The 24734-nt window shown below is 43.9% G+C and overlaps 1 protein-coding gene across 1 annotated transcript in view; it reads left to right on the plus strand.

Moving 5' to 3' along the window:
• Window positions 1-24734, plus strand: part of npepl1 (aminopeptidase like 1) — a 39150-nt gene extending 14416 nt beyond the window's left edge. Inside the window, exons 7-12 of the mRNA XM_087995017.1 lie at window positions 6931-7008; window positions 12405-12505; window positions 13362-13485; window positions 19264-19440; window positions 22144-22254; window positions 24046-24734. Of these exons, the coding sequence (XP_087851143.1) occupies window positions 6931-7008; window positions 12405-12505; window positions 13362-13485; window positions 19264-19440; window positions 22144-22254; window positions 24046-24213 (759 nt within the window). The 3' untranslated portion in view covers window positions 24214-24734. The remainder of the gene's footprint in view (window positions 1-6930; window positions 7009-12404; window positions 12506-13361; window positions 13486-19263; window positions 19441-22143; window positions 22255-24045) is intronic.

Below are 24734 nucleotides of genomic sequence, written 5' to 3' on the forward strand. Positions count from 1 at the left end.
GATCCCCCCCTGACCCAAGGCCAGCGTCACTTCCATTGGTGACATCACTCATGATCCTATAACCACGCTCCAGTGATAGTCTCTGCTCCTGCTCCCAGCTCCATCCGCCCACCAGGTCTTAGCTCCCAGCCCTGCCATGTTTTCACCATCCCCGCAGACTTCCACCTCACTGAGGATGAATGATCAGTCTTCAGTAAAGGCCTCACCTTAACCCTACTATGCTCCTGGATCCATGAGTTTGACATGCTTTGTGACATTGAACATTTCTTCCACCACTTCCACCTCCAGGCTTACTTTTTCCATTAAGACTATTGCCCACCCTTCTCCCGCCTCCAATACATCCCACCCACCTGGGCACCCTGTGCTGGTCTGTTACCCGCCCTTGATCTCTTAATTTCCAACTGCTGCCTGGACGTAGATCACTTCAACCTGTCCAACCTGTCACCCTTGCAACGCGCAGCTCTCCACTCCAACCCAATCTCACCATTAAACCAGCAGACAAGGGTGGGGGGGATGCTGTGGTAGTTTGAGGTGCACCAACCTGCTGCAGCCAGGTGTCAACTCATGGACATCTCCTCCTTCTGCCCCTTCGACCATGACCTCACCCCCCCCATCACCAAGCCATCTTCTCCCAGGCCATCCACAACCTCATCACCTCGGAGCATCTCCCACCAACAGCCTCCAACCTCATAGTCCAGGAACCCCGCACTGCCCGATTCTACCTCCTTCCTAAGATTCACAAACCTGACTGCCCTGGTCGATCCATCATCTCCTCCTGCTCCTTCCCACCGAACTTATCTGTACATACCTTGACACTGTCCTCTTCCCCCTTTGTCCAAGAACTCCCCACCTACTTTTGGGACACTACCAACACCCTCCACCTTCTCCATGACTTTTGATTCCCAGGCCCCCAACACCTTCACCATGGACATCCAGTGCCTGTACACATCTATCCGCCATGACCAGGGCCTCCAAGCCCTCTGATTTCTTCCTCTCCCGCCAAACCAACCAGTACCCTTCCACTGACACTCTCATTTAACTGGCTGAACTGGTCCTCACCCTCAACAATTTCTACTTCTAATCCTCCCACTTCCTCCAGACCAAAGGGGTAGCCATGGGCACCTGCATGGGCCCTAACTATGTCAGGTACGTGGCACAGTCCATTTTCCACAGCTACACCGGCACCGTTCCCCACTTTTTCCTCTGCTATATTGATGACTGTATAGGTGCAACCTGTGCTCCCACGAGGAGGTTGAACAGTTCATCAGTGTCACAAACACCTTCCACCCTGACCCCAAGTTCACCTGGAACATCTCAGACACCTCCCTCCCCTTCCTGGACCTCTCCATCTCCATTTCCTGCAACAAACTCAACATAGACATCTACTACAAACCCACCAACTACCACAGCATCCTGGACTACACCTCCTCCCACCCTGCCTGTTGTAAAAATGCTATCCTTATTCCCAAATCCTCTGCCTCTGCAGCATCTGCTCAAAGATGGCCTCCTACTTTAAGGACACAATTTCCCTTTCCACACGGTCGATGATGCCCTCCAGTGCATTTCCCCCACTTCCTGCACCTCCGCCCTTAAACCCCATCCCTCCAATCACAACAAGGACAGAATCCCCCTGATCCTCTCATTCCACACCACCAACCTCCGGATACATCGCGTTATTCTCCTTCCATTTCTGCCACCTACAAAAAGAGCCCACCACCAGAGATATATTTCCCTCCTCACCCCTATCTGTGTTTCGGAGATACCATTCCCTCCATGACTCTCTTGTCAGGTCCACGCCCCCTGCTAATCCTCCCCTCTCAGTGAGGAAGTGCAATACTTGTGCCCACACCTCCCCCCTCATCCAAGGCCTCAAAGGATCCTTCCACATTTATCAGAGATTTACCTGTTCTTCCACACACATCATCTACTGTATCCATTGCACCTGATGTAGTTTTCTGTACATTGGGAAGACAGGACGCCAATTTGTGGATCGTTTAAGAGAACATCTCTGGGACACCCACTCTAACCAACCCCACTGCCTTCTGGCTGAATACTCTAACTCCCCTTCCCACTCCGCTAAGGATATGCAGGTTCTGGGCCTCCTCCATCACCAAATCCTAACCACCTGATGTCTGGAGGAAGAACTTCCGCCTTGGGACCCTCCAAGCACATGGGATCAATGTGTTTTTCACCAGTTTCCTCATTTCCCCTCCCCCCCCCCCCCCCACCTTATCCTAGTCCCAACCTTCCAACTTGGCACCATCCTCTTGAATTGTCCTACCTGCCTATCTGTTCCACCCTCCTCTCTGACCTATCACTTTCAGGCCCCCCCCCCCCCTTCCACCTTCATCCATCTATTGCATTCTCAGCTGCGTCTCCCCCAGCCCCAGCTCCCTCCCATTTATCTCTCAGACCCCTCGGTCCACAAGCCTCAGTCCTGATGAAAGGCTTATTCCCGAAACGTTGACACTCCTGCTCCTCGGATGCCATCTGACCGGCTGTGCTTTTCCAGCACCACACTCTTCCATTATAAAAGATCTGAAGAGAATGGAGTTTGGCACCACTTTCTATCAACAGTTTCCCACTTCATTATTATGTGATATCCTTAGTCTGGGATGAATGAAGAAGCCAGTTTGAGACACCAAAAAAATGTTTTATCAGTTTCTGAACATTCTATTTTTTTTTCCAAATCTAAACTAATTTATTTCAAGTCTGGGGTGATGGTTTTCCAAACATTTACCATCTTCCTTCCCTCATGTTATCAGACTCTGCATTCCAACCCTGATCTGTCAATTCCATCTCCACAGTGATGCCAAACTATAGTATCCCTTCCTGCCCAGGCATGGACCCTATGATCTCTACGTCCCAGGACCATTTCCACGCTGTGAATCCGAAGATATCTCTCTCTCTTTTTTTCTCTGCACCACCCCCCCCACCAATCCCATTCTGCTTTGAATGATCTGAGCATTTTTGGGAGCATTTTAATTCATTTTTCAGCTTATTTTCAAACTATTTGGGAAATCAAATTAAAGTAATTTTCACGGTTCCCATAGAAACTAATAGCTTTTAAAAAATGTATTTGCTAAGCAAATGCTGTTTAGTTGAAAGTATGGGGTAAGTTCTAAGAAAAATAAAGAAACAGTGAAATTCACAGCTGACCTTGGAGAAATCTGTGTGGGGAGCTCCTAATGGTAGGGGAACAGCTCAATGGCTTTTTAAAGTGTAAACTTACTGGATTTTTTTTGTAAAGTTACAGTGGTCAGTAGAATGGGGTTTTTGGATTAGCTATTTACAATTAGCAACGAGATCTGCTCTTGATTAAACTTTTTTTAAAAAAATGTGAAATGGAGGTACAAAGTTATCCTAAAGCAGTGTTTTGAGAGCAGTAAGACTGCACATTTCCTGGGTCTGTAGACTGTTAAGGTGCAAAGATGGCCTTTAACAGAATGCTCTATCTGTCGGATGTGGAAGATTGGAATTTCAATATTACTAATGATTATGTCCATAGAAGGCATGTTTGGTTGCAATTCCTATTGGGTTGCTTGGATAGGTTGGAATGGCAGTTAGAGGCAACGAGGAATTTACAGGAGCTAGGTGTTAGATAACAGTTTCAGGAAGGTAAAAAAACCGCAGATACAGTCAGGTAGCTAGATGGATTGCCTCTGGGAAAAGTAGGAGTGGTTGACAGTTAATGCAGGCGTCTCCTGTGGCTATCCCCATCTCAAACAAGTATCCTGCTTTGGAAAATGTAGGGGGTGATGGATTCTCGGGGAGAATGTAATGCTGACAGCCAAGTTTCTGGTCCATACTGGCGTAACGAGAGGCCCGTCAGGCTCCAGGTGACCAGTTTTGATATGGGACTCTAAGTCAGAGGAACAGACAGACATTTCTGTGGCCAACGGCAAGAAATCAGAATGGTGTGGTGCATCCTGAGTGGAAGGATCAAGGATATCTTGGAGAAAGTGTAGAATATTCTCAAAGGGGAGAGGGACCAGCAGGAGGTCATTATACATATTGGAACTAATGACATAGTGAGAGGAAAGTAGGTCCTCGAGGGTGATAATATCTGAGTAACCCCTGGTGTCACATGCTGATGAGGGTAAGAATAGAGCAGATGAGTGCCTGGCTGAGGAGCTGGTGCAGGAGAGAAGGATTCGTAGTTTTGGATGACTGGAATCTCTTCTGGAAGTAACCTCTGTAGGAAGGACAGGGTGCATCTGAATTGGAAGGGGACTAATATAATGGCAGCGAGACTTACGAGAGTTGCTCAGGAGGATTTAAATTAGTAAAGTTGAGGGGGGAGGGGAATGTGTGTGGGGTGGGTGGGTGCACATGGAGATAGTGAGAAAAGAGATCAATTAGAGATTGGTGCAGTTAGGAAAAGGAGCAAGTCAAACAGTCAAGGTGGACAGGGACAAAGCAGACAATGAGGTAAGATTGATAAATTGAACTGCACTTATTTCAATGCAAAAGGCCTGACAGGTAAGGCAGATGAACTCAGGACATGGTTGGGAACATGTGGCTGGGATTCCTGGCAGCTTAATGTTTCAGGGTATTGATGCTATAGGAAGGATCGAAAAGGGAGCAAGCTGGGGTGAGGAGTGGCATTTTTGATTAGGGATAACATTACACCTGTATTTAGGAAGGATATTCTGGGGGGTACATCCATTGAAATTATTTGGGTGGAACTGAGAAATAAGAAAGTGATAATTATGTTATTGCTATTGCATAATACACTGCCCCAATAGTCAGCGAGAAATCGAGAAACAAATTTATAAGGGAATCTTAGTTGTTTGTAAGAATAGGGTGGTAATGGTAGGAGATTTTAAATTTTCAGACTTAGACTGGGACTGCCATAATGTTAAGGGCTTAGATAGAGAGGAATTTGTAGAAGAAAATATTCTGATTCCAATATGTGGATGTACCTACAAGAGACGGAACAAAACGTGAGCTACTGTTGGGAAATAAGGCAGGGCAGGTGACTGAGGTGTCAGTGGGGCTAGTGATCATAATTCTGCTTGTTTTAAAATAGTGATGGAAAAGCATAGGCCCGATCTAAAAGTTAAAGTTCCTAAATTGGAGGAAAGCCAATTTTGACGGTATCAGGCAAGAACTTTCAAAAGTTGATTGGGTGTGGATATTCACAGGTAAAGGGACGGCTGGAAAGTGGGAAGCCTTAAAAAAATGAGATAAGCAGAGTCCAGAGATAATATGTTCCTGGTAGGGTGCAGGGCAAGGCTGGTAGGTATAGGGAATCCTGGATGACAGAGACATTGAAGTTTTGGTCAAGAAAAAGAAGGGAGTACCTGTCAGGTATAGACAGTAGGGATTGAGTGAATCCCTCTGTGTAAAAACATTTCCTCGCACGTCTCGTTTAAATCTGTCCCCTCTCACCTTTTGAAGTATACCCCTTTGACATTTGATATTTCCACCCTAGGGGGAAGAAGGTCCAATTATCTCATAATTTTATATACTACTTCAGCTTTCAGTTTGGAAAAAAGTAGTAACTGCAAGTTCAGGTTTTCCAGACAGGCAAATTAGAGAGGATGGGAGTAGAGGAATTAATTACACTTTAGATATCCAGTCAAGGTCAAATGCACACCACAGCAAATTGGAAAGTCACTTTGGTGGTCCTAGATAAGTAACCTACACCAATGCCACAGCTGATCAGCATTTTTTTACAGAAAATGTCTCTCACTCAGTATCAGTCGGGCAGCCTGAAGTTCCATGCTGGAACGTCATGTCCAGGAACAGCAGAACTTGATCTAGTTCAATGCTGACAGCTCATATAGTGAATCTCCATCAATTGCTTTTTCACAAAGGATCTCCTGTTAAGAGGAGACTAATACTCATCTAGTTGTTCTGTTATCTACATTGGCTGCTGCTTTGTCCTTCTCTTCCGCATTTATTTCTAGTCAGTCAACATGTGCAAAGGATCCTAATTTTACATTTGAACTCTATCCCTTTTAAGCCCTGAATGCATGACAGTCTCTAGCACTGCTTTTATGTTGTGGCGATAGCGAACAAGTAAATTGTCCTTCAAATGATTTCCCAGCTGCATGAGGCTTCCATGCCCAATATATACTATTGTCTCTTTTTCTTGCTGTCTCAGTTAGTTACAACTGCACAAGCAAATCAGTCAGGACTCTGTGCTGCACCCTAATGCTTGTACACTACAAGACTCCAATAAATGTCTGTTCCCCATTCATTATTCCTTAGAAGAAGTCTGTTGCCATGAGAGTATTATTTAGTGCTCCAGCTAAGAACTGACGACTCACCCATTACCGTTAAGGAGAATCTTAAAGGCAATCTGTATCTTGCGTTTCATAACTTGACCTCTGATCTAGCTTGGGTGAGACCGACTTTGGTTGTCAAATCAGTGCAAAGTTCTTGCTGATAAAGCACATTAAAAAAACTACAGGCTTGGTTCATTATTACCTTGGATAGGATCTAAAGTACTTGTCAAACTGCTGCAGCCTTACTTCTGGCGCATTGAGATCAAATAATATGTGGGGGGTTAGCGAAAAGGATTTAATTGGACTAAGATGCACATACTGAATTCAGCTGCTATTTTAAACTCATTCATTCTTTCACTTTATACTTCAGTTGTAAATTCCTATAATGGAAATTGTCACTTAAGCTAGTCACCTGAAACTGTACAGTAAGGATCTGGGGTCATTGTGTTTAAATGTAATTAGGTTGATGATTCCTCCTGTTCAGGATGTGCTGACCTGGACTGATTAGACCACTGTCTCCCCGTTGCACAGCAGTTTTGGCTTTCTTCCAGTGGTGAACAGCTGCTTTGGGTGGGGGAAGAAGCAGTCAATGCATGATGAGTTTACATAGGAAGCTCCTATTTTAAATGTCAACATGGTAAGAAGAAGTGGAATGCACAAATGTATGATTTATGTTGTACATATTCTTTTGTAGACCACCATGCCAGGAATGAAGAGAGATTGTGGTGGTGCAGCTGCTATTCTTGGAGCTTTTAAGGCTGCTGTGAAACAAGTGAGTGCTTCCTAGCTACTATTTTTCCTGTATTTGTGTTGTATAAGAAGAAATATTGGTTCAGAAACTTGTAATGTTCTGATATCTGTGCCTGTTGACAATCTCTTTGAGCTTTACAGGGCTCAGGCTGTCGTACTGTGCTGATGTGAAGGAGTCTGTCTTTGTTCCACAGAAGGGAAAACTGATTTTCGAGGCAACCTCCCCTATCACTGAATACTGCGTAGCTCGGTAGCCTATACTCTGTAACAAGGAACTAGTCTTCCATTTACTGTACACCTGCATTAACAGCACAAATCCACTTCATGTTATGCTGCTGCAGCCTGAAACCAGATTTGATTCTTACTCTGATATTGAGTGAAAGTGAAATTAAACTCTGGGCTGACCGAGACAGAACCTCATTGTGCTCCAGTCCAATACTGATTTGGACCTTTACACCCAATTTAACTTCATGCAAACTGTGATGGACTTGAAAAGACCTCTGTTTAATTCTTCAGCCATTCCACATACTCTCTTACAGACACTCCACCTGACCTGAAAATCATATGATCTCTTGCCACCAAACCCTATTAAAGAAAGTCCAGACGAAATTGGGGAAAGTATTGAGGAAATTCCTCTCTGACCCCAGGCAAAATCATTGTAGCAGATAGTGAATGTGCAAGTTTGAACTAACAGTTTGCATTTAAAATGATGAATCTGCTGTATTTCATTTTAGTGTTGTGTGCCAATGTGAAAACACTTGGTTTGGTTGTACTTTTATTGCAGTTTGCTGCTTATCTTGACTTGCTGATTCATGATTATAATAGTCCAAGAGATCACTTTGGCCTGGTTAATATTATCCACACTACTTAACCTTTGTATGCTGTTTTAACTTCATTCTGTCCTAATCAGGTGTGGAGTAGGACTGAATTGAATAAGATTCTTACCCAATGTTCTATGTCCCAAGTTGACATTGTTCTTTTCCTTCAGTAACCTTGCAGGTGTTGCTGTTATTGTAACTGGTTCACAGGGGGTTTTGGCTCACTGTCACTGTCAGGATGTGTTGGTTAAGTAAGAGATCGTGATACTCATTCTAACAGCAAGTTATGAAAAGTTAGATATTCTTTTCAGTAATTTGCATGAACCTTTTTGAACAAATCCTTCCTGTCTCTCTGTTACCCAATGACGCAAGGAACCAGAATTGCTGATCAAAGGTAAAGTATGTTCCTGCCCAAGGTGAGAGAATGCAGTGCAGTGCAGGTTCCAACAAGAATAGCTCATTCTTACAAAATGGCTTTGTGGTCCACTGTACTCTTCAGTGAATTGTTGAGTTATGCAGGAGGGCACGAATTTCATATGTCATAAGCATCCTGTGCAGGAGAAATAGCCAGTTTGTGGCTCTAAAATCAGAGGGTAGGTATGAACGAAGCTGTTCAGCTTCTTGAGATAGTCCATCCAGAATGTAGCATCCAGTTGGCATTCAATGGTGTTACCATCACTGAATCCCCCACTATCGACATCCTGGGGATTATCATTGACCAGAAACTCAACTGGATTCACCACATAAACACAGCGGCTACTAGAGCAGGTCAGAGGCTGGGAATACTGTGGCTAGTAACTCACCTCCTGACTTCCCAAAGTCTGTCCACCACAAGTCAGGAGTCTGATGAAATACTCCCCACAACCCCAACAACACTTGAGAAGCTTGACACCATCCAGGACAAAGCAGCCTGCTTGGTTGGCACTACATCCTCAAGCATCCACTCCCTCTATCATCAATGCTCAGTAACAGCAGTGTGCACTATCTGCAGAATGGACTGCAGTAATTTACCAAAGATTCTCGGACAGCACCTTCCAAATCCACAACCACTTCCATCCAGGAGGACAAGGGCAACAGATATATGGGAACACCACCACCTTCAAGTTCCCCTCCAAGTCACTCACCATCCTGACTTGGAAATATATCGCTGTTCCTTCACTGTCACTGGATCAAAATCCTGGAATTCCCTCCCTAATGACGTTGTCCACAGCAGGTGGACTACAGCGGTTCAAGACGGCAACTCATAACCTTCTCAAGGGCAACAAGGGATGGGCAATAAATAAAGCAACCCCATATCCCACAAAATGAATAAATTTTTAAAAAAAAGTTGCTTCCTAAATTATTCTAGGATTTATTTCTTCCATTTTATCTTGTTGAGCATTCCAAATTGAAGACTCAGTATAGATAGAAATTTCCTGGTGACACTCCTAACCTTACCTTTGCTGCTTTAAACTTATGGTCCCAAATTTCATTCTTTTCTAAATCAAACCTGACACTAGGGATCAGCTTTGTAGCTGTTCTCTGCAGCTCCTGTTGCATTTCCATGTCTCTAAAGTGACTCATTGACAAATCTGGACACTTATGGAATTTGTTTTGTGGTTTTAATTGTTGGACCTTGGTTGGACAGATTATCCATCAAGTTCACTGAGACTCTTAAGTCTTTGTCAACTCTGTATCCTTCTAGCAGATGCATTGTATGTGAGCTGCTTGTTTTCCTTCTGCATGTTTATTTGTCTGTACTACATTTCATCTGCTATTACAAAGGTCACTTAAATATTTTCTCCAACTCCTAACGTATGACACCTACCAAGTTCAGTATTATCCTCATTCTTAAGTATTACACATTTATTGAAGGAATTGTTTTCTATCCTAAATCTAACTACTTGTCCATTCTCAAACTTCAGTCTGAATTTTCACAGCCTTGAGTGTGAGAATACTTTGTTATTTAAGATAAATACTGTCTGTTTCTGGAATCTTTTGCTTTTGATTCTCTGCTGGTTCAAGACTTCAGGTTTCAAACATATGGATATCAGTTATATATTGTGTCTTTGTTTATTTAGTATTGGCAGGGCATAGTGCACACATCTTCACTTGTAAATATTGCTGCAAGTAATCAGAGTATTGTGGCCATTCTCCAGTTTGAAAATGGTTGAAACTTTATTGCTGGAACAGCACAGCAGGTCAGGCAGCATCCAGGGAACAGGAGATTCGACGTTTCGGGCACAGGCCCTTCTTCAGGAATGAAAATGGTACCATGTATGGTAATTAACTCATTAATTACGGTCAACATTTGGAAAAGACTTCCTACTGTTATGTTTTACATCTGTTTCAATGTGTTTCCTTATGTCCCTCTTTGCTTCTGAGTGCCCTTTTAACATATTTCTGCACTTATCCCATTGAACCCCATCTCCTATCTCCTTTTAGCATTTTCCTGTTCATATTTCAGAGTAATTGACCACATCCAACTCAATTGTTCGTCTCCATCATTGTGTTAGAAACAAAATTCAGTAAAATTAGACGAGACCACCAAAACAGGAAACAAGACTATTTATTCTAGGATCTTGCAAGAAAGGACCTCAATTGCAGAAAGCGATTGAAGTAATGATTATTCAAACTATTACACAGTTATACTTTTGACCTGCGTGAGGTCACCTCTCCCGATTCCTACGTTACCCAATCTCTCATTATTTTCTGCCACTGCCCCTCTGTGCTCCGCCCTTACTGTTTCCCCCCTTCTCCAAGTTGGCAACCTTTCCCTCTGTAAGTGCTGACATAAGGCTAAACTTGTATCTTGATGTTCTTTTTACTTTGCTTGTAACATCTTCCATTGTTCATAGGTACATTCCATTCTTGAACATACGTTTTGACAATGTGTCTTCTCTTGCCTAGTTTATGCGTTACAGCTATCTCAGCTATTTTGCTGAGACTAAATTATTTAAAACATTATGATGAAAGAAATTATTTGCTTTAATAATTCTGCACTAAAGTTAGTATTCAATTATCCACAATTATGTATGAAAGATAAAGATACATTTCCCTAATGCTTGCCTAGCTGATATTTTTCCCTGTACCCCTTGTCTGCACATACACACTCTTGCTTTTCTATATCTGCAAAAACAACATCCTTCCATATTTCTTACAATTGCTAATTGCTAGATATTATCCAGGTGGCATATGAAGTCTATTTTGAAATAGGCACTCACTAGCTCTTGTGGGTTCTGCAATGCTCTGGGTCATGTTGGAACCACACAAAAGGTATAATGGTTATGACTCTTAAATCACTTGGTTGTTTTCAACTTTTTTTTTCTTTTGAGGGACATGAATATCACTGGCAAAACCATTGTTTGGTACATTTCTAATTCCCCTTGAGCTGATGGGCTTGTTAGGGCCATTTCAGGGGGCAGTTAAGAGTCAGTGACCTTGCTGTGTACCTGCAGTCAAATGTAGGCCAGATCAGGTAAAGACAGCATATTTCCTTCCCTCAAGGATATCAGCAAACCAGATTTTTTTTTAAAACAACAATCAACAGAGGTTGTCATGGTTACTCTTTACTGAGACGAGCTGATAATGCTGATAGAGTTGCATTTGTTGAATTGAAGTTCCATCAGTTGCTGAACAGTATTTGAGTCCGTGTCTCTAATCTACTCCAGTGACATGACAACTATGCCACTGCACCCCACCCCATCCCACCACCACCTGTCTTCCAGTTACATTTAGTCAACCATTAAATTAACTTTTCCTTTTGTTGAATACATTTCCCTTCTCCTTGTTGAGTGAACTGACACAGCGGACAACCCACCAAAGTGAATTGCTTATCTTTCTCATTTTTTGCATCGCTCGTCCTGTCCCCTTTTCTGGATATTTTGTATTCTGAAATGTGGTCTTTCCTGTCCGTTAGATTTGTTGAGATTTATGATAATTCAGCTATATCATGCATCCCTGTAGTGTTGTGGGATTGGGACCCAATTCATGGGATCAAATCCAGGGCCTATGCACTCAGAGGTGACCTGGCAGGATTTGAGGAGGAATGGTCAGACCATGCCCAGAGAGTGTTTGCTGGCCATCTCGGTGGTGAACAGGCTCGAGATGCTGCTGGGCTAATGGGAGATATTCCCACACTGTAAAAGCGGCCTGTAAATCAGGGACAGCTGCTCTTGGCACATTCCAAATTCTTTAAAAAGCTGCCAGACTCCTACTGTGGGAGAGCTTCACTCTTGAGTATCAGACTAGGTGCAACATCTTTTGACCTTGTCACCAGGGTTTTGCTTTAATTGTTCTGGGGCTGTGGGGGTTGGTCTGTCTCTGGGAGGCTACGTCCTGTCAGAGGACCCACAGCAGCTTGGGAGAAGGGTCTCCTAATTGTTTGTTTAGCTACCCATAACCTATTCCACCCCTGACCTGTTAGAATATGTGTCTGAGGCAGCGATGGGATAACATGCTTTCCCGCTCCCTCTGAAAATTCGACGTTATTTCCAGCGTTCACCCTGTGTGATGGCATTGTGCTGTTCAGTCAAGAGAGTGTGCTTCACTGCCAGGCCAGGTGCAGAAACGTATCTGCAGTGTGTGCTACAGTCCCATCTATGGCCTGTTTGTATTTCAGGGTTTTAAGGATAATCTGCATGCTGTGTTTTGCCTGGCTGAAAATGCTGTTGGACCCAAAGCAACTAGACCCGACGATATTCATCAGATGTATTCTGGAAAGTAAGGCTGCAGTGTATATTTTCAACAGTGCAGACGAGTTCACTGTGGTGGTAAAAATGTTCACGCGGGTGATTTAGTCAAGATTTTGATGGAGTTGTTTTCAATTCTAGATAAAGGTTGTAATTGTTAGCACTTCTCAAATTGTTTACCGTATGATAAAACAATTTTTTTAACCATGTGATGGTTTATATATCAATGTAAAGAGCAATGAATGGGCTATTAGTTTGTTCTAATAGTATTAGTTGAGGGAAGAATGTAGATAGAGAAGATTAGATTAGATTTCATACAGTGTGGAAACAGGCCCTTCGGTCCAACCAGTCCACACCGACCCTCCAAACAGTAACCCACCCAGACCCATTTCCCTCTGACTAATGCACCTAACACTGTCGGCAATTTAGAATGGCCAATTGACCTGACCTGCACATCTTTGGATTGTGGGAGGAAACCCGACGCAGACATGGGGAGAATGTGCAAACTCCACACAGACAGTCGCCCGAGGCTGGAATCTAACCTGGGACCCTGGTGCTGTGAGGCAGCAGTGCTAACCACTGAGCGACCATGCCACCCCTAAGAGAAGTTACTCTTCTGTGATTTTGACTGTGTGTTTCATATGTTGCTGATGAATGTTGGGATTAAATACATTTTACACTTTGTTTTACACTAACTGAGCAATGCTGTCATCTCTAGTTTTTTTGAGTGAAGGAGTACTTATAAGTTATAGGGAGAAGTATTGAGTAAATTTCAGTGTAACTGCATGTTGGTGAGACAGGTAGACCACTCCCCTGTCACCTATTCCATTCTAATGCTAGGTTTTCCTATTGTGTGTTGCTAACTGATTCTGTTCTCTTGCGTTCAGGACAGTTGAGATTAACAATACTGATGCCGAGGGGCGCTTGGTGCTGGCAGATGGAGTAGCTTATGCATCCAAGGATCTGGGGGCCGATATCATCCTCGACATGGCAACGCTTACGGGAGCACAGGTAGAGTTAAACTAGAGGGCTGGCATGGAGCAAGAGGAGGTGGAATAGGTGTGTGCAGGAGATACGTTTGCTTCATGACCTAATTTCTGTGTTGGATCCCAGAGACTCTTGTCCCTGCTGGTTTCAAACAGTTAATTGGCTAAGTTGTAGAGACTGAAAGAGCTTCTTGTTCCCTCTGTTAACCACCAACCCCCGCACCCTCCTCAGAACTGAGGCTCCTTGCTAGCCGTTAGCCTCCCATCACTTGTGCAACTGCTATATTGTGTTTCAGCAGTTGAATGTGTTGGATCACTGGGCAATTTTTATCCACGTCCCCTCCTCAGCTCTCTTGTCTGCACTGAATTCAAGGGATCCCTAATACTCCTCTGGAATTGGTTAGCGCAGTGCAGATTTAGGATCTAACTGGGGACCTTCTATTGCTCCCACACACAAGACAAGCCCCATTTGACCAGTAATTTTCTTTGCTCCCTCACACTGACAGAGACTGACATGACTGTATGTCTCCACACAGATGCACACTGACCCAAACCTGTTTCTCACACCACACACACAACCTTGTATGATCTAATTCTGTTCTTTATAGTCTGTGATCTGTATGACCCAATGAACCCACCTCTCTGCAAGCATACATATAGCTGGCTATTATTCCAAAAGGTGTAATACATGTTGGGATTAATTTGATTAAATTTAGTGATGTGGAATTGTTTCAATGCAGTTTGCTGTGTTGTGCAAGTGATGAAAGCTTTTTGAAAATAAATATGTTCGTTTCTAAGTCCTGCAATTTATTCCATGTTAAATTTAATTGAAGTTTATCAAAACAGTCCCCCCCCCGTGAGATAGTGCTACGTCCAGGAAGCAAGGCCTGCGTTGGAAAAGCAAATATAGACAATATAGATATAGACAATAGGTGCAGGAGTAGGCAATTCAGCCCTTCGAGCCAGCACCACCATTCATTATGATCATGGCTGAAGAAGTTTCTCCTCAACTCTGTTCTAAGTGGCCTACCCTTTATTTTTAAACTGTGTCCTCTGGTTCGGGACTCATCCATCAGCAGAAACATGCTTCCTGCCTCCAGAGTGTCTAATCCTTTAATAATCTTATATGTCTCAATCAGATCCCCTCTCAGCCTTCTAAACTCGAGGATATACAAGCCCGGTCAGTCCAATGTTTCAGCGTAAGACAGTCCTGTCATTCTGGGAATTGACCTCCTGAACCTACGCTGCACTCCCTCAATAGCCAGGATGTCTTTCCTCAAATTTGGAGACCAAACCTGCACAATACTCCAGGTGCGGTCTCACCAGGGCCCTGTACAGCTGCAGAAGGACCTCTTTGCTTCTATACTCAGTTCCTCTTGTTATGAAAGCCAGCATGCTATTAGCTTTCTTCACTGCCTGCTGTACCTGCATGCTGGCTTTCATTGGAAGCAACTTGAACTCCCCCTCCCACTCCATCAAGGGCATGCAGGTCCTTGGACTCCTCCATCGCCAGACCATAGCAACACGACAGCTGGAGGAAGAGTGCCTCATCTTCCGCCTAGGAACCCTCCAACCACAAAGGATGAACTCCGATTTCTCCAGTTTCCTCATTTCCCCTCCCCCCACCTTGTCTCAGTCCTAACCCTCGAACTCAGTACCACCTTCCTAGCTTGCAATCTTCTTCCTGACCTCTCTGTCCCCACCCCCACTCCAGCCTATCACCCTCACCTTAACCTCCTTCCACCTATCGCATTTCCAACACCCCTCCCCCAAGTCCCTCCTCCCTACCTTTTATCTTAGCCTGCTTGGCACACTTTCCTCATTCCTGAAGAAAGGCTCATGCCCGAAACGTCGATTCTCCTGCTCCTTGGATGCTGCCTGACCTGCTGCGCTTTTCCAGCAACACATTTTCAGCTGCTTGCTTTCATTGACTGTTGTACACGAACACCTAGATCTTGTTGTACTGCCCCTTTACCTAACTTGACTCCATTTAGGTAGTAATCTGCCTTCCTGTTCTTGCCACCAAAGTGGATAACCACACATTTATCCACATTAAACTGCATCTGCCATGCATCCGTCCACTCACCAGCCTGTCCAGGTCACCCTGTAATCTCCTAACATTCTCCTCACATTTCACCCTGCCACCCAGCTTTGTATCATCAGCAAATTTGCTAATATTACTTTTAATACCTTCACCTATATCAATAATGTACATTGTAAAAAGCTGCGGTCCCAGCACTGATCCCTGCGTACCCCACTGGTCACCGCCTGCCATTCCGAAAGGGAGCCATTTATCACTACTCTTTGTTTCCTGTCAAGCCAACTAGTTTTCAATCCATGTCCGTATTTTGCCCCTAATACCATGAGCCCTAATTTTGCTCACTAACCTCCGATGTGGGACTTTATCAAAGGCTTTCTGAAAGTCCAGGTATACTACATACACTGGATCTCCCTTGTCCATCTTCAGAATTACATCCTCAAAAAATTCCAGAAGATTAGTCAAGCATGGTTTCTCCTTCATAAATCCACGCTGACTCTGACCTATCCTGTTACTGCTATCCAGATGTGTCGTAATTTCATCCTTTATAATTGACTCCAGCATTTTTCCCATCACTGAGGTCAGACTAACTGGTCTATAATTCTGTTTTCTCTCTCCCACCTTTCTTAAAAAGTGGGACAACATTAGCCACCCTTCAATCCGCAGGAACTGATCCTGAATCTATAGAACATTGGAAAATGAACACTAATGCATCCACTATTTCCCGAGCCACCTCCTTCAGTACCCTGGGATGCAGACCATCAGGTCCTGGGGACTTATCAGCCTTCAGACCTAACAGTCTCTCTAACACCATTTCCTACCTAATATAAATTCCCTTCAGTTCAGGTCATTCAGCCACTATTACATCTGGGAGATGTGAGTGGCACGGTGGCACAGTGGTTAGCACTGTTGCCTCACAGCGCCAAAGACCCGGGTTCAATTCCCGCCTCAGGCAACTGTCTGTGTGGAGTTTGCACGTTCTCCCTGTGTCTGCGTGGGTTTCCTCCGGGTGCTCCGGTTTCTTCCCACAGTCAAAAAATGGTGAATTGGCTAAATGCTAAATTGCCCGTAGTATTAGGTGAAGGGGTAAATGTAGGGGAATGGGTCTGGGTGGGTTGCTCTTTGGAGGGTCGGTGTGGACTTGTTGGGCCGAAGGGCCTGTTTCCACATTGTAATTAATCTAATCTAAGTAATCTAATTGCTGGTGTCTTCCCCAGTGAAGACAGATCTAAAGTACCAATTCAACTCTTCTGCCATTTCTTTTTTCCCCGTAATAAATTCACCCATTTCTGTCTTCAAGGGCCCAATTTTAGTCTTAACCATTTTTTTTTCTTTACACATATCTAAAAAAGCCTTTACTATCCTCTATGTTTTTGGCCAGTTTCTCTTCGTACCTTGTTTTTTCTTTACGGGGTATTTCCTTTTTGGGTTATCCTCTGTTGTTCTTTAAAAGCTTCCCAGTCCTCCGATTTCCTACTCATCTTTGCTATGTTATATTTTTTCCCTTTTGTCTTTATATGGTCCTTAACTTCCTTCGTCAGCCACAGCCACCCCTGCCTCCCCTTAGGATCTTTCTTCCTTTTTGGAATGAACTGATCCTGCATCTTCTGCATTATACCCCCAAATACCTGCCATGTTGCTCCACTGCCATCCCTGCAAGGGTATTGCACCATTGAACTTTGGCCAGCTCCTCCCTCATAGCTCCATAGTTCCCCTTATTCAACTGAAATATTGTCACTTCCGATTCTACCCTCTCCCTTTCAAACTGCAGATTAAAGCTTATTGTATTGTGGTCACTACCTTCTAATGGCTCCTTTACTTCGAGGTCCCTGATCAAATCCGGTTTGTTGCACCACACCAGATCTAGAATTGCTTTCTCCCTGGTAGGCTCCAGCAGAAGCTGTTCTAAGAATCCAACTCTGAGGCCCCTTTCTTGGGTCCAGTACTATCCTGCTTCTCCCAGTCTACCTGCATGTTGAAATCCCCCATAACAACTGAAGTAATATCATTGCGACAGGCTAATTTCTGCTCCTTATTCAACTTACACACTATATCCAGGCTACTGTTTGGGGGTCTGTAGATAACTCCCATTAGGGTCTTTCTACCCTTAGAATTTCTCAGCTCTATCCATACTGACTCTACATCCCCTGATTCTAGGTCCCCCTGCACAAGGGACTGAATTTCATTCCTTACCAACAGGACCACCCCACCCCCTCTGCCCATCAGTCTGTCCTTACGATAGCACATATAGCCTTGAATAATCATTTCCCAGGCCCTGTCCACTTGAAGCCACGTCTCAGTTATCCCCACAACATTGTAACTGCCAATTTCCAAATGAGCCTCAAGCTCATCCAACTTATTTCTAATGCTTCGTGCATTCATATATATTTTTAATTTATTACTCCCCTCACCCTTCCTATTAATCCCTATTTCACTTGACTTTACGGCATGATCCTTTTTTGAGTTTTCTGCTCCATTGATTCCCTTGTCTTTTTGACTTCTCTTGTTCTAACTTTCCCTTTAACTTCCTTCTTAAATTTCCATTTGGTCCCCTCCCCCTGCTATTTAGTTTAAACGCAGCTGTATTGCAGTGGCAAACCTACCTGCCAGAATGCTGGTCCCCCACCTAATAAGGTGCAACCCGTCCCTATTGTATAATTTATCCTGACCGCTAAACATACCCCAGTGATCCAAGAATTTAAATCCTTGCAGGACTTATTTAAATCTTAGCAGGACTTATACACTTAATAGTAAGGTCTTCGGGAGTGTTGCTGAACAAAGAGACCTTGGAGTATAGGTTCACAGCTCCTTGAAAGTGGAGTCGCTGGTAGATAGGATAGTGAAGAAGGCATTTGGTATGCTTTCCTTTATTGGTCAGAGTATTGAGTACAAAGGTGGCAGGTCATGTTGTAGCTGTACAGGACATTGGTTAGGCCACTGTTGGAATATTGCATGCAATTCTGGTCTTCTTCCTATCGGAAAGATGTTGTGAAACTTGAAAGGGTTCAGAAAAGATTTATAAGGATGTTGCCAGGGTTGGAGGATTTGAGCTACAGGGAGAGGCTGAACAGGCTGGGTCTGTTTTCCCTGGAGCATCGGAGGCTGAGGGGTGACCTTATAGAGGTTTACAAAATTATGAGGGGCATGGATAGGGTAAATAGACAAAGTCTTTTCCCTGGGGTCGGGGAGTCCAGAACTAGAGGGCATAGGTTTAGGGTGAGAGGGGAAAGATATAAGGAGCAACCTTATCACACAGAGGGTGGTGCGTGTATGGAATGAGCTGCCAGAGGATGTGGTGGAGGCTGGTACAATTGCAACATTTAAAGGCATTTGGATGGGTCTATGAATAGGAAGGGTTTGGAGGGATATGAGCCTGGTGCTGGATTGGGTTGGGATATCTAGTTGACATGGGCCAAAGGGTCTCTTTCCATGCTGTACATCTCTATGACTCTAAATAGTGTTAGAATCAGGTTCTTTGAGTTTGCAGGACAATAGAATACACACAATTGCAAAACTGTGAATAGCTCATTAAATCTGTTTTGGTTCCTTTGATCACTCCAAACATTACTTGGATACCTGTGTAATTCTAGAACTAATACACCCAAAAGAGAGCTGACCCACACAGGGGATGTGTGTATTTATCAGACTAAAATCAATCCAGGCTCACCCGGTAGCTTTAGTGACTCTAGATAATCTCAGGCAGGTTGCAGGTCCTCGTGACAGTAATGCAAGAGTCTGGTGTAATTAGATGTTCTCTCTGTGCAGGGTATATCTACAGGAAAATACCATGCTGCTGTGCTGTGCAACACTGAAGAATGGGAGATGGCCTGTGTTAAGGCTGGACGGACTAGTGGGGACCTGGCCCACCCTCTTGTCTACTGCCCTGAACTCCATTTCAGTGAGTTCACCTCTGCCGTGGCTGATATGAAGAACTCTGTGGCTGTAAGTGTATTCCTAATTCCTGGGGACCCTGTGCTTATTGAGTGGGAGGTAGTGAGATTATGTTTGTATTTGTCTTTGTTTTCCTTCTGACATTAGCTTTTGGAGGGAGGAGGGGCCAAGGGTATGGTTTGGTTTCACACTGGAGTTATGAAGCACCTCTCAGCCTCAGAATGTTCCAAAGTACTTTGCAGCTAACTAAGCTCTTTTGAAGTGTAATTGTGATGTTATACAGGAAACACAAAAGTCAATTTGCATTTTGCAGCCTTCCACTAATAGCTAGGAAATAATAACCAGGAAGTATGTTTTCCGGATTATGACTGGGGGCTAAATATTTGCCAGGACAACTGGGAAAGGAGAGGAGATCTCGGTTTAATGACTCTCACAGTACAGCTCTCCCTTTGTGCTGTGCTTGAGTGGTAGCCTGACTTATCACAGCAAGCCTCTGAAATGGGATGCAAGCTAAAACCTTTTGACACTGAGACAAAAGTGGTACCACTGAGCTACAGTTGACAGATTAAAGAAGCATTGGTGGGACATTTGTCTATGTGCAAAAGACAAACAGTGCTGCCAAAGTTGAACCAACACAGTGCTGATTAGAGAACATAGAACAATACAGTGCAGAACAGGCCCTTCGGCCCTCGATGTTGCGCCGACTTGTGAATTATTCTCAGCCTGTCCCCCTGCACTATCCCATCATCATCCACGTGCTTATCTAAGGATTGTTTAAATCTCCATAATGTGGCTGAGTTAACTACATTGGCAGGCAGGGCATTCCACGCCCTTATCACTCTCTGAGTAAAGAACCTGCCTCTGACATCTGTCCTAAATCTATCACCCCTCAATTTGTAGTTATACCCCCTTGTACAAGCTGACATCGTCATCCTAGGAAAAAAACTTCCACTATCTACCCTATCTAATCCTCTGATCATCTTGTATGTCTCTATCAATTCCCCTCTTACCCTTCTTCTTTCCAATGAGAACAGACCCAAGATCTCTCAGCCTTTCCTCATAAGACCTTCCCTCCAGACCAGGCAACAACCTGGTAAATCTCCTCTGCACCTTTTCCAATGCTTCCACATCCTTCCTGAAATATGGTGACCAGAACTGTACACAATATTCCAAGTGCGGCTGCACTAGCGTTTTGTATAGTTATAGCATGATATTGCAGCTCCGGAACTCAATCCCTCTACCAATGAAACCTAACACACTGTATGCCTCCTTAACAGCACTATCAACCTGGGTGGCAACTTTCTGGGATCAATGTACATGGACTCCAAGATCCCTCTGCACATCCACACTACCAAGGATCTTTCCATTGACCCAGTATTCTGCCTTCCTGTTATTCTTCCCAAAGTGCATCACCTCACATTTAGCTGCATTGAACTCCATTTGCCACCTCTCAGCCCAATTCTGCAGTTTATCCAAGTCCCCCTGCAACCTGTAACATTCTTCCACACTGTCCACTACTCCACCGACTTTAGTGTCATCTGCAAATTTACTAATCCATTCACCTATGCCTGTGTCTAAGTCATTTATAAAAATGACAAACAACAGTGGTCCCAAAACAGATCCTTGTAGCACACCACTAGTAATCGGACTCCAGGCTGAATATTTTCCATCAACTACCATTCGCTGCCTTCTTTCAGAAAGCCAGTTTCTAATCCAAACTGCGAAATCACCCTCAATCCCAGGCCTCTGCATTTTCTCCAACAGCCTACCATGTGGAACCTTATCAAAGGCTTTACTGAAGTCCATGTATACCACGTCAACTGCCCTACCCTCATCTACATGCTTGGTCACCTTCTCAAAAAACTCAGGTTTGTGAGACATGACCTGCCCTTGACGAAATCATGTTGACTATCTGAAATCAAATTGTTGCTTGCTAGATTATTATAAATCTTATCTTTTATAATCCTTTCCAAAACCTTTCCTAAACAGAAGTAAAGGTCACTGGTCTATAATTACCTGGGTCATCTCTACTGCCCTCTTTGAACAAGGGCACAACATTTGCAATGCTCCAGTCCTCTGGTACTAAACCTGTAGACAATGACAACTCAAAGATCAAGGCCAAAGGCTCTGCTATCTCCTCCCTAGCTTCCCAGAGAATTAGTTGCCGTTCTCGGTCTGCTATAAGACAGAACCCTCAGGGATGCTGACCATCAGTAGTAGGGCTGCTTTTCCATTCATTTCATTAGGCATTGAGTCTTGCACTGGCCTGACAGCCACACTTGCAATGCCCTGTCATTTACCAGCTGAGTTGTTCTCCCTGGTGAAAAGCTGCATTTAATTTGAGATTCTACTTCTGAGTCTGCAGCTGACGGAGTGTTCCTTTTAATTAGGCATTAAGAGGGATAACTCTGTCCTTTGCCTTTTCCCAGCCTCCTCCTACAGTACAACTCCCAACCTCAACGTTGCACCATAGGTTCCTCAACCCTTCACTCAGTGCTGCGATTGAGTCTGGTACGTGGATTTGTAGGTGTTTGCTCCTTGGTCCCACTTCTAAACCGCTTCGATAAACCTGATTCTGAGGAAAGGCAACATCGATTTTTTTGTGTAAATGGTTGACCTGAATTTGTACGATGTTAATCACCCTGGCTGTTCTCTTAGTTAGAGGGTCCGTAAGTGCTGGCAACAGCAGAAAAGAGAGAAGACATAGGCTTTGATGCCTGGGTTTCCATTTCATTTTCTCTCTCTCTATTTCAGGATCGTGACAATGCTCAAAGTTCCTGTGCAGGTCTCTTTATCGGTGCTCACATTGGATTTGACTGGCCTGGCATCTGGGTCCATGTTGACATTGCTTCCCCTGTACACACTGTGAGTACATAGAGAAGGTTAGAAACACTGTGGGGTGAGAGTGAGGAGCTTTGGATGTGTATATAGGGGAAGGACTTCCAGGTATGGGAAGGGTTTATTGTTAGAGTGGGGTGAGGGAAACCGGGAGTGTGTGTGTGTAAATTCTGTGATGGAGGAACGGAAGCATTTGAGGATTAGGTGATGAGCTGCAGGGGAAGTTTTATTGTGAACTGCCCCTTGTAATGAGAAAACAAAGTAACGTGTGAGCTATCAGCATTATCTGATTGGTAACACAAGGTTAAAGAAGGGATTAAGCTGGTAATGGTTTATTGGGATATGAACATACAAGACCAATCAACGGGGGGATCGGTGAATATTGTATCAGTCTGCAACTCATCATCTCTACCAAGTTTTAATGGCCTTTGAGGAAATGGGAGAGTAATTGAACTGAAGGAGCTTGGGAATTATAATTTCTTAAATTAATAATCTACCTGCTAGGATGTGTTTTGTTACTCTGACCCCTTCATTTCTTGTACACATGCCTCTGTTTTCAAAAGTTCCCCTCATACAATGATTGGCAATATTAATTAATTTGTTATTTTAAACTACGCTCTTATGATTCTTTTCTTAATTGACAGAACAACAGCACTGATGAGTTATCTTCTTCTCCTTGTCAGCTTCACTCTTTTATTTGGAAATGTGTTGCTGGAAAAGCGCAGCAGGTCAGGCAGCATCCAGGGAACAGGAGAATCGACGTTTCGGGCATAAGCCCTTCTTCAGGAAAGATTTCCTGAAGAAGGGCTTATGCCCGAAACGTCGATTCTCCTGTTCCCTGGATGCTGTCTGACCTGCTGCGCTTTTCCAGCAACACATTTCCAGCTCTGATCTCCAGCATCTGCAGACCTCACTTTCTCCTCACTCTTTTATTTGCCTTCTTTAGCCCCTTACCTGATCTCTCCCTCAGTCACTGTCTTTCTTCCTGTACTTGAATATCCCTTCCCCTCTGACTCACTGCATTTTGGAAATCAGACTTGTGTGAGAAAGAACAGTTATTCACGCATATAAAATGTCTGCCTTTCATAACATGAGAAATAGGAGCAGGATTCCTGTGGGCTGCTCTGCCAGTCAGCAAGATCATGGTGGGCTTAAGTCTGTTTTCTTGCCTGTCTCCTATATAGATCAAAAATTGGTCTGATTCAACCTTGAATATATTCAATAGGCCAGTGTCCACTGTTCTCTCGAGTGAAAAGTTCCAAACATTAATGACATTTCTGAGAGAAAGGTTCTTCCTTTTTGTTGGGAGTGGAACACCTGCCATTTTGGGAACCGAGTCATGCCGTCAGACATTTGCAGTGCGGGGACTGCGTGGGTTAGGTTCAGAATAAAGCTTTCTCCACACTGTCCCATCAGATGTTCCCAGTTTAATTTGGATACAAAGTGCAGCTCCTTTAACACTATCCCAACAAGATGCCTCAAGTCACAATTCAGGATTTGCACCCATCTTGCACACCATTGTCATGTTTGAGTGGAATTGTTAGGCTAATACTGAAACAGTAGTCCTCATCCACTTGGACCTATAATCAGACTGGCTAAACTCTTTCAAAGATGGATGAAGTGCCTAGTGCCCAGCCATCATACCAACCAGCTCAACTTTGAATCCCTCATTAATTCCAAAGCTCCATGGTGTGTTTGGCAAATTTGTGAGGGAAAAATGAAGGTAAAAGCATTGGTAAGTTCCTGAGACTTGTGACTGGCCAGTTATTAAGTGGTACCCTGTGTAAAGGAATTAATACCTGTTTATTTTGTGTGCAGGGTGAGCGAGCGACTGGCTTTGGGGTGGCTTTCCTGTTGGCTCTGTTTGGCCGTGCTTCCAAAGACCCCATGCTGAACCTCGTATCCCCTCTAGGTGCTGGCACAGACCAACACTATGCAATGAGCGAGGGAGACGGTGGCATGTCCAAGCGTAGGAGGCTGGTGTAAACTGGAGAGTAGCTGTGCACACAGTTATGTCACTTATATAATAAGTCAATCAATCACCAATCCAACCATCCAGGTATAATGCGTCTCATGTCTATGTGGGTATTGCACTCTTCTTGAGGGGACTGTTGGCTTGTCACTTTGGTGGAGCTTACAAGCGGCATTAACTAAAGGCTCATGTCAGGCATCACTGAAGTCTTGGCATTACTTCAGGTTCAAGCTTTAAAATCTCCTTTGAGCCCAAGTCTGTTCAAAATGTAACCAATTTGTATACAATCTCTGTTTCTTTCTGTCAGCATTTAGTAACAAATAATAAAATGGAATCCATAGAGAAACATCGTCAAGTACCCAGGGGAGTGGGCCTTCCTGTTGCTTTATTGCAGTGGTGGGAATGTGGGCTCAGTACAACAGGCTAATGAGAATTGCTATACCAAATGGTTTTATTCTTTTAAAAGACATTCTCTGTTTGACTGAATGTATCGATCAAATTGGAACGCTTTATCTTATTAAATCATTTTGCACAA

This window comes from Chiloscyllium plagiosum, unplaced genomic scaffold, assembly GCF_037043375.1.
Source record: "Chiloscyllium plagiosum isolate Xiang-an unplaced genomic scaffold, Cpla_swu_hap1 HiC_scaffold_15, whole genome shotgun sequence".
Classification (NCBI taxonomy): Eukaryota; Metazoa; Chordata; class Chondrichthyes; order Orectolobiformes; family Hemiscylliidae; genus Chiloscyllium; species Chiloscyllium plagiosum.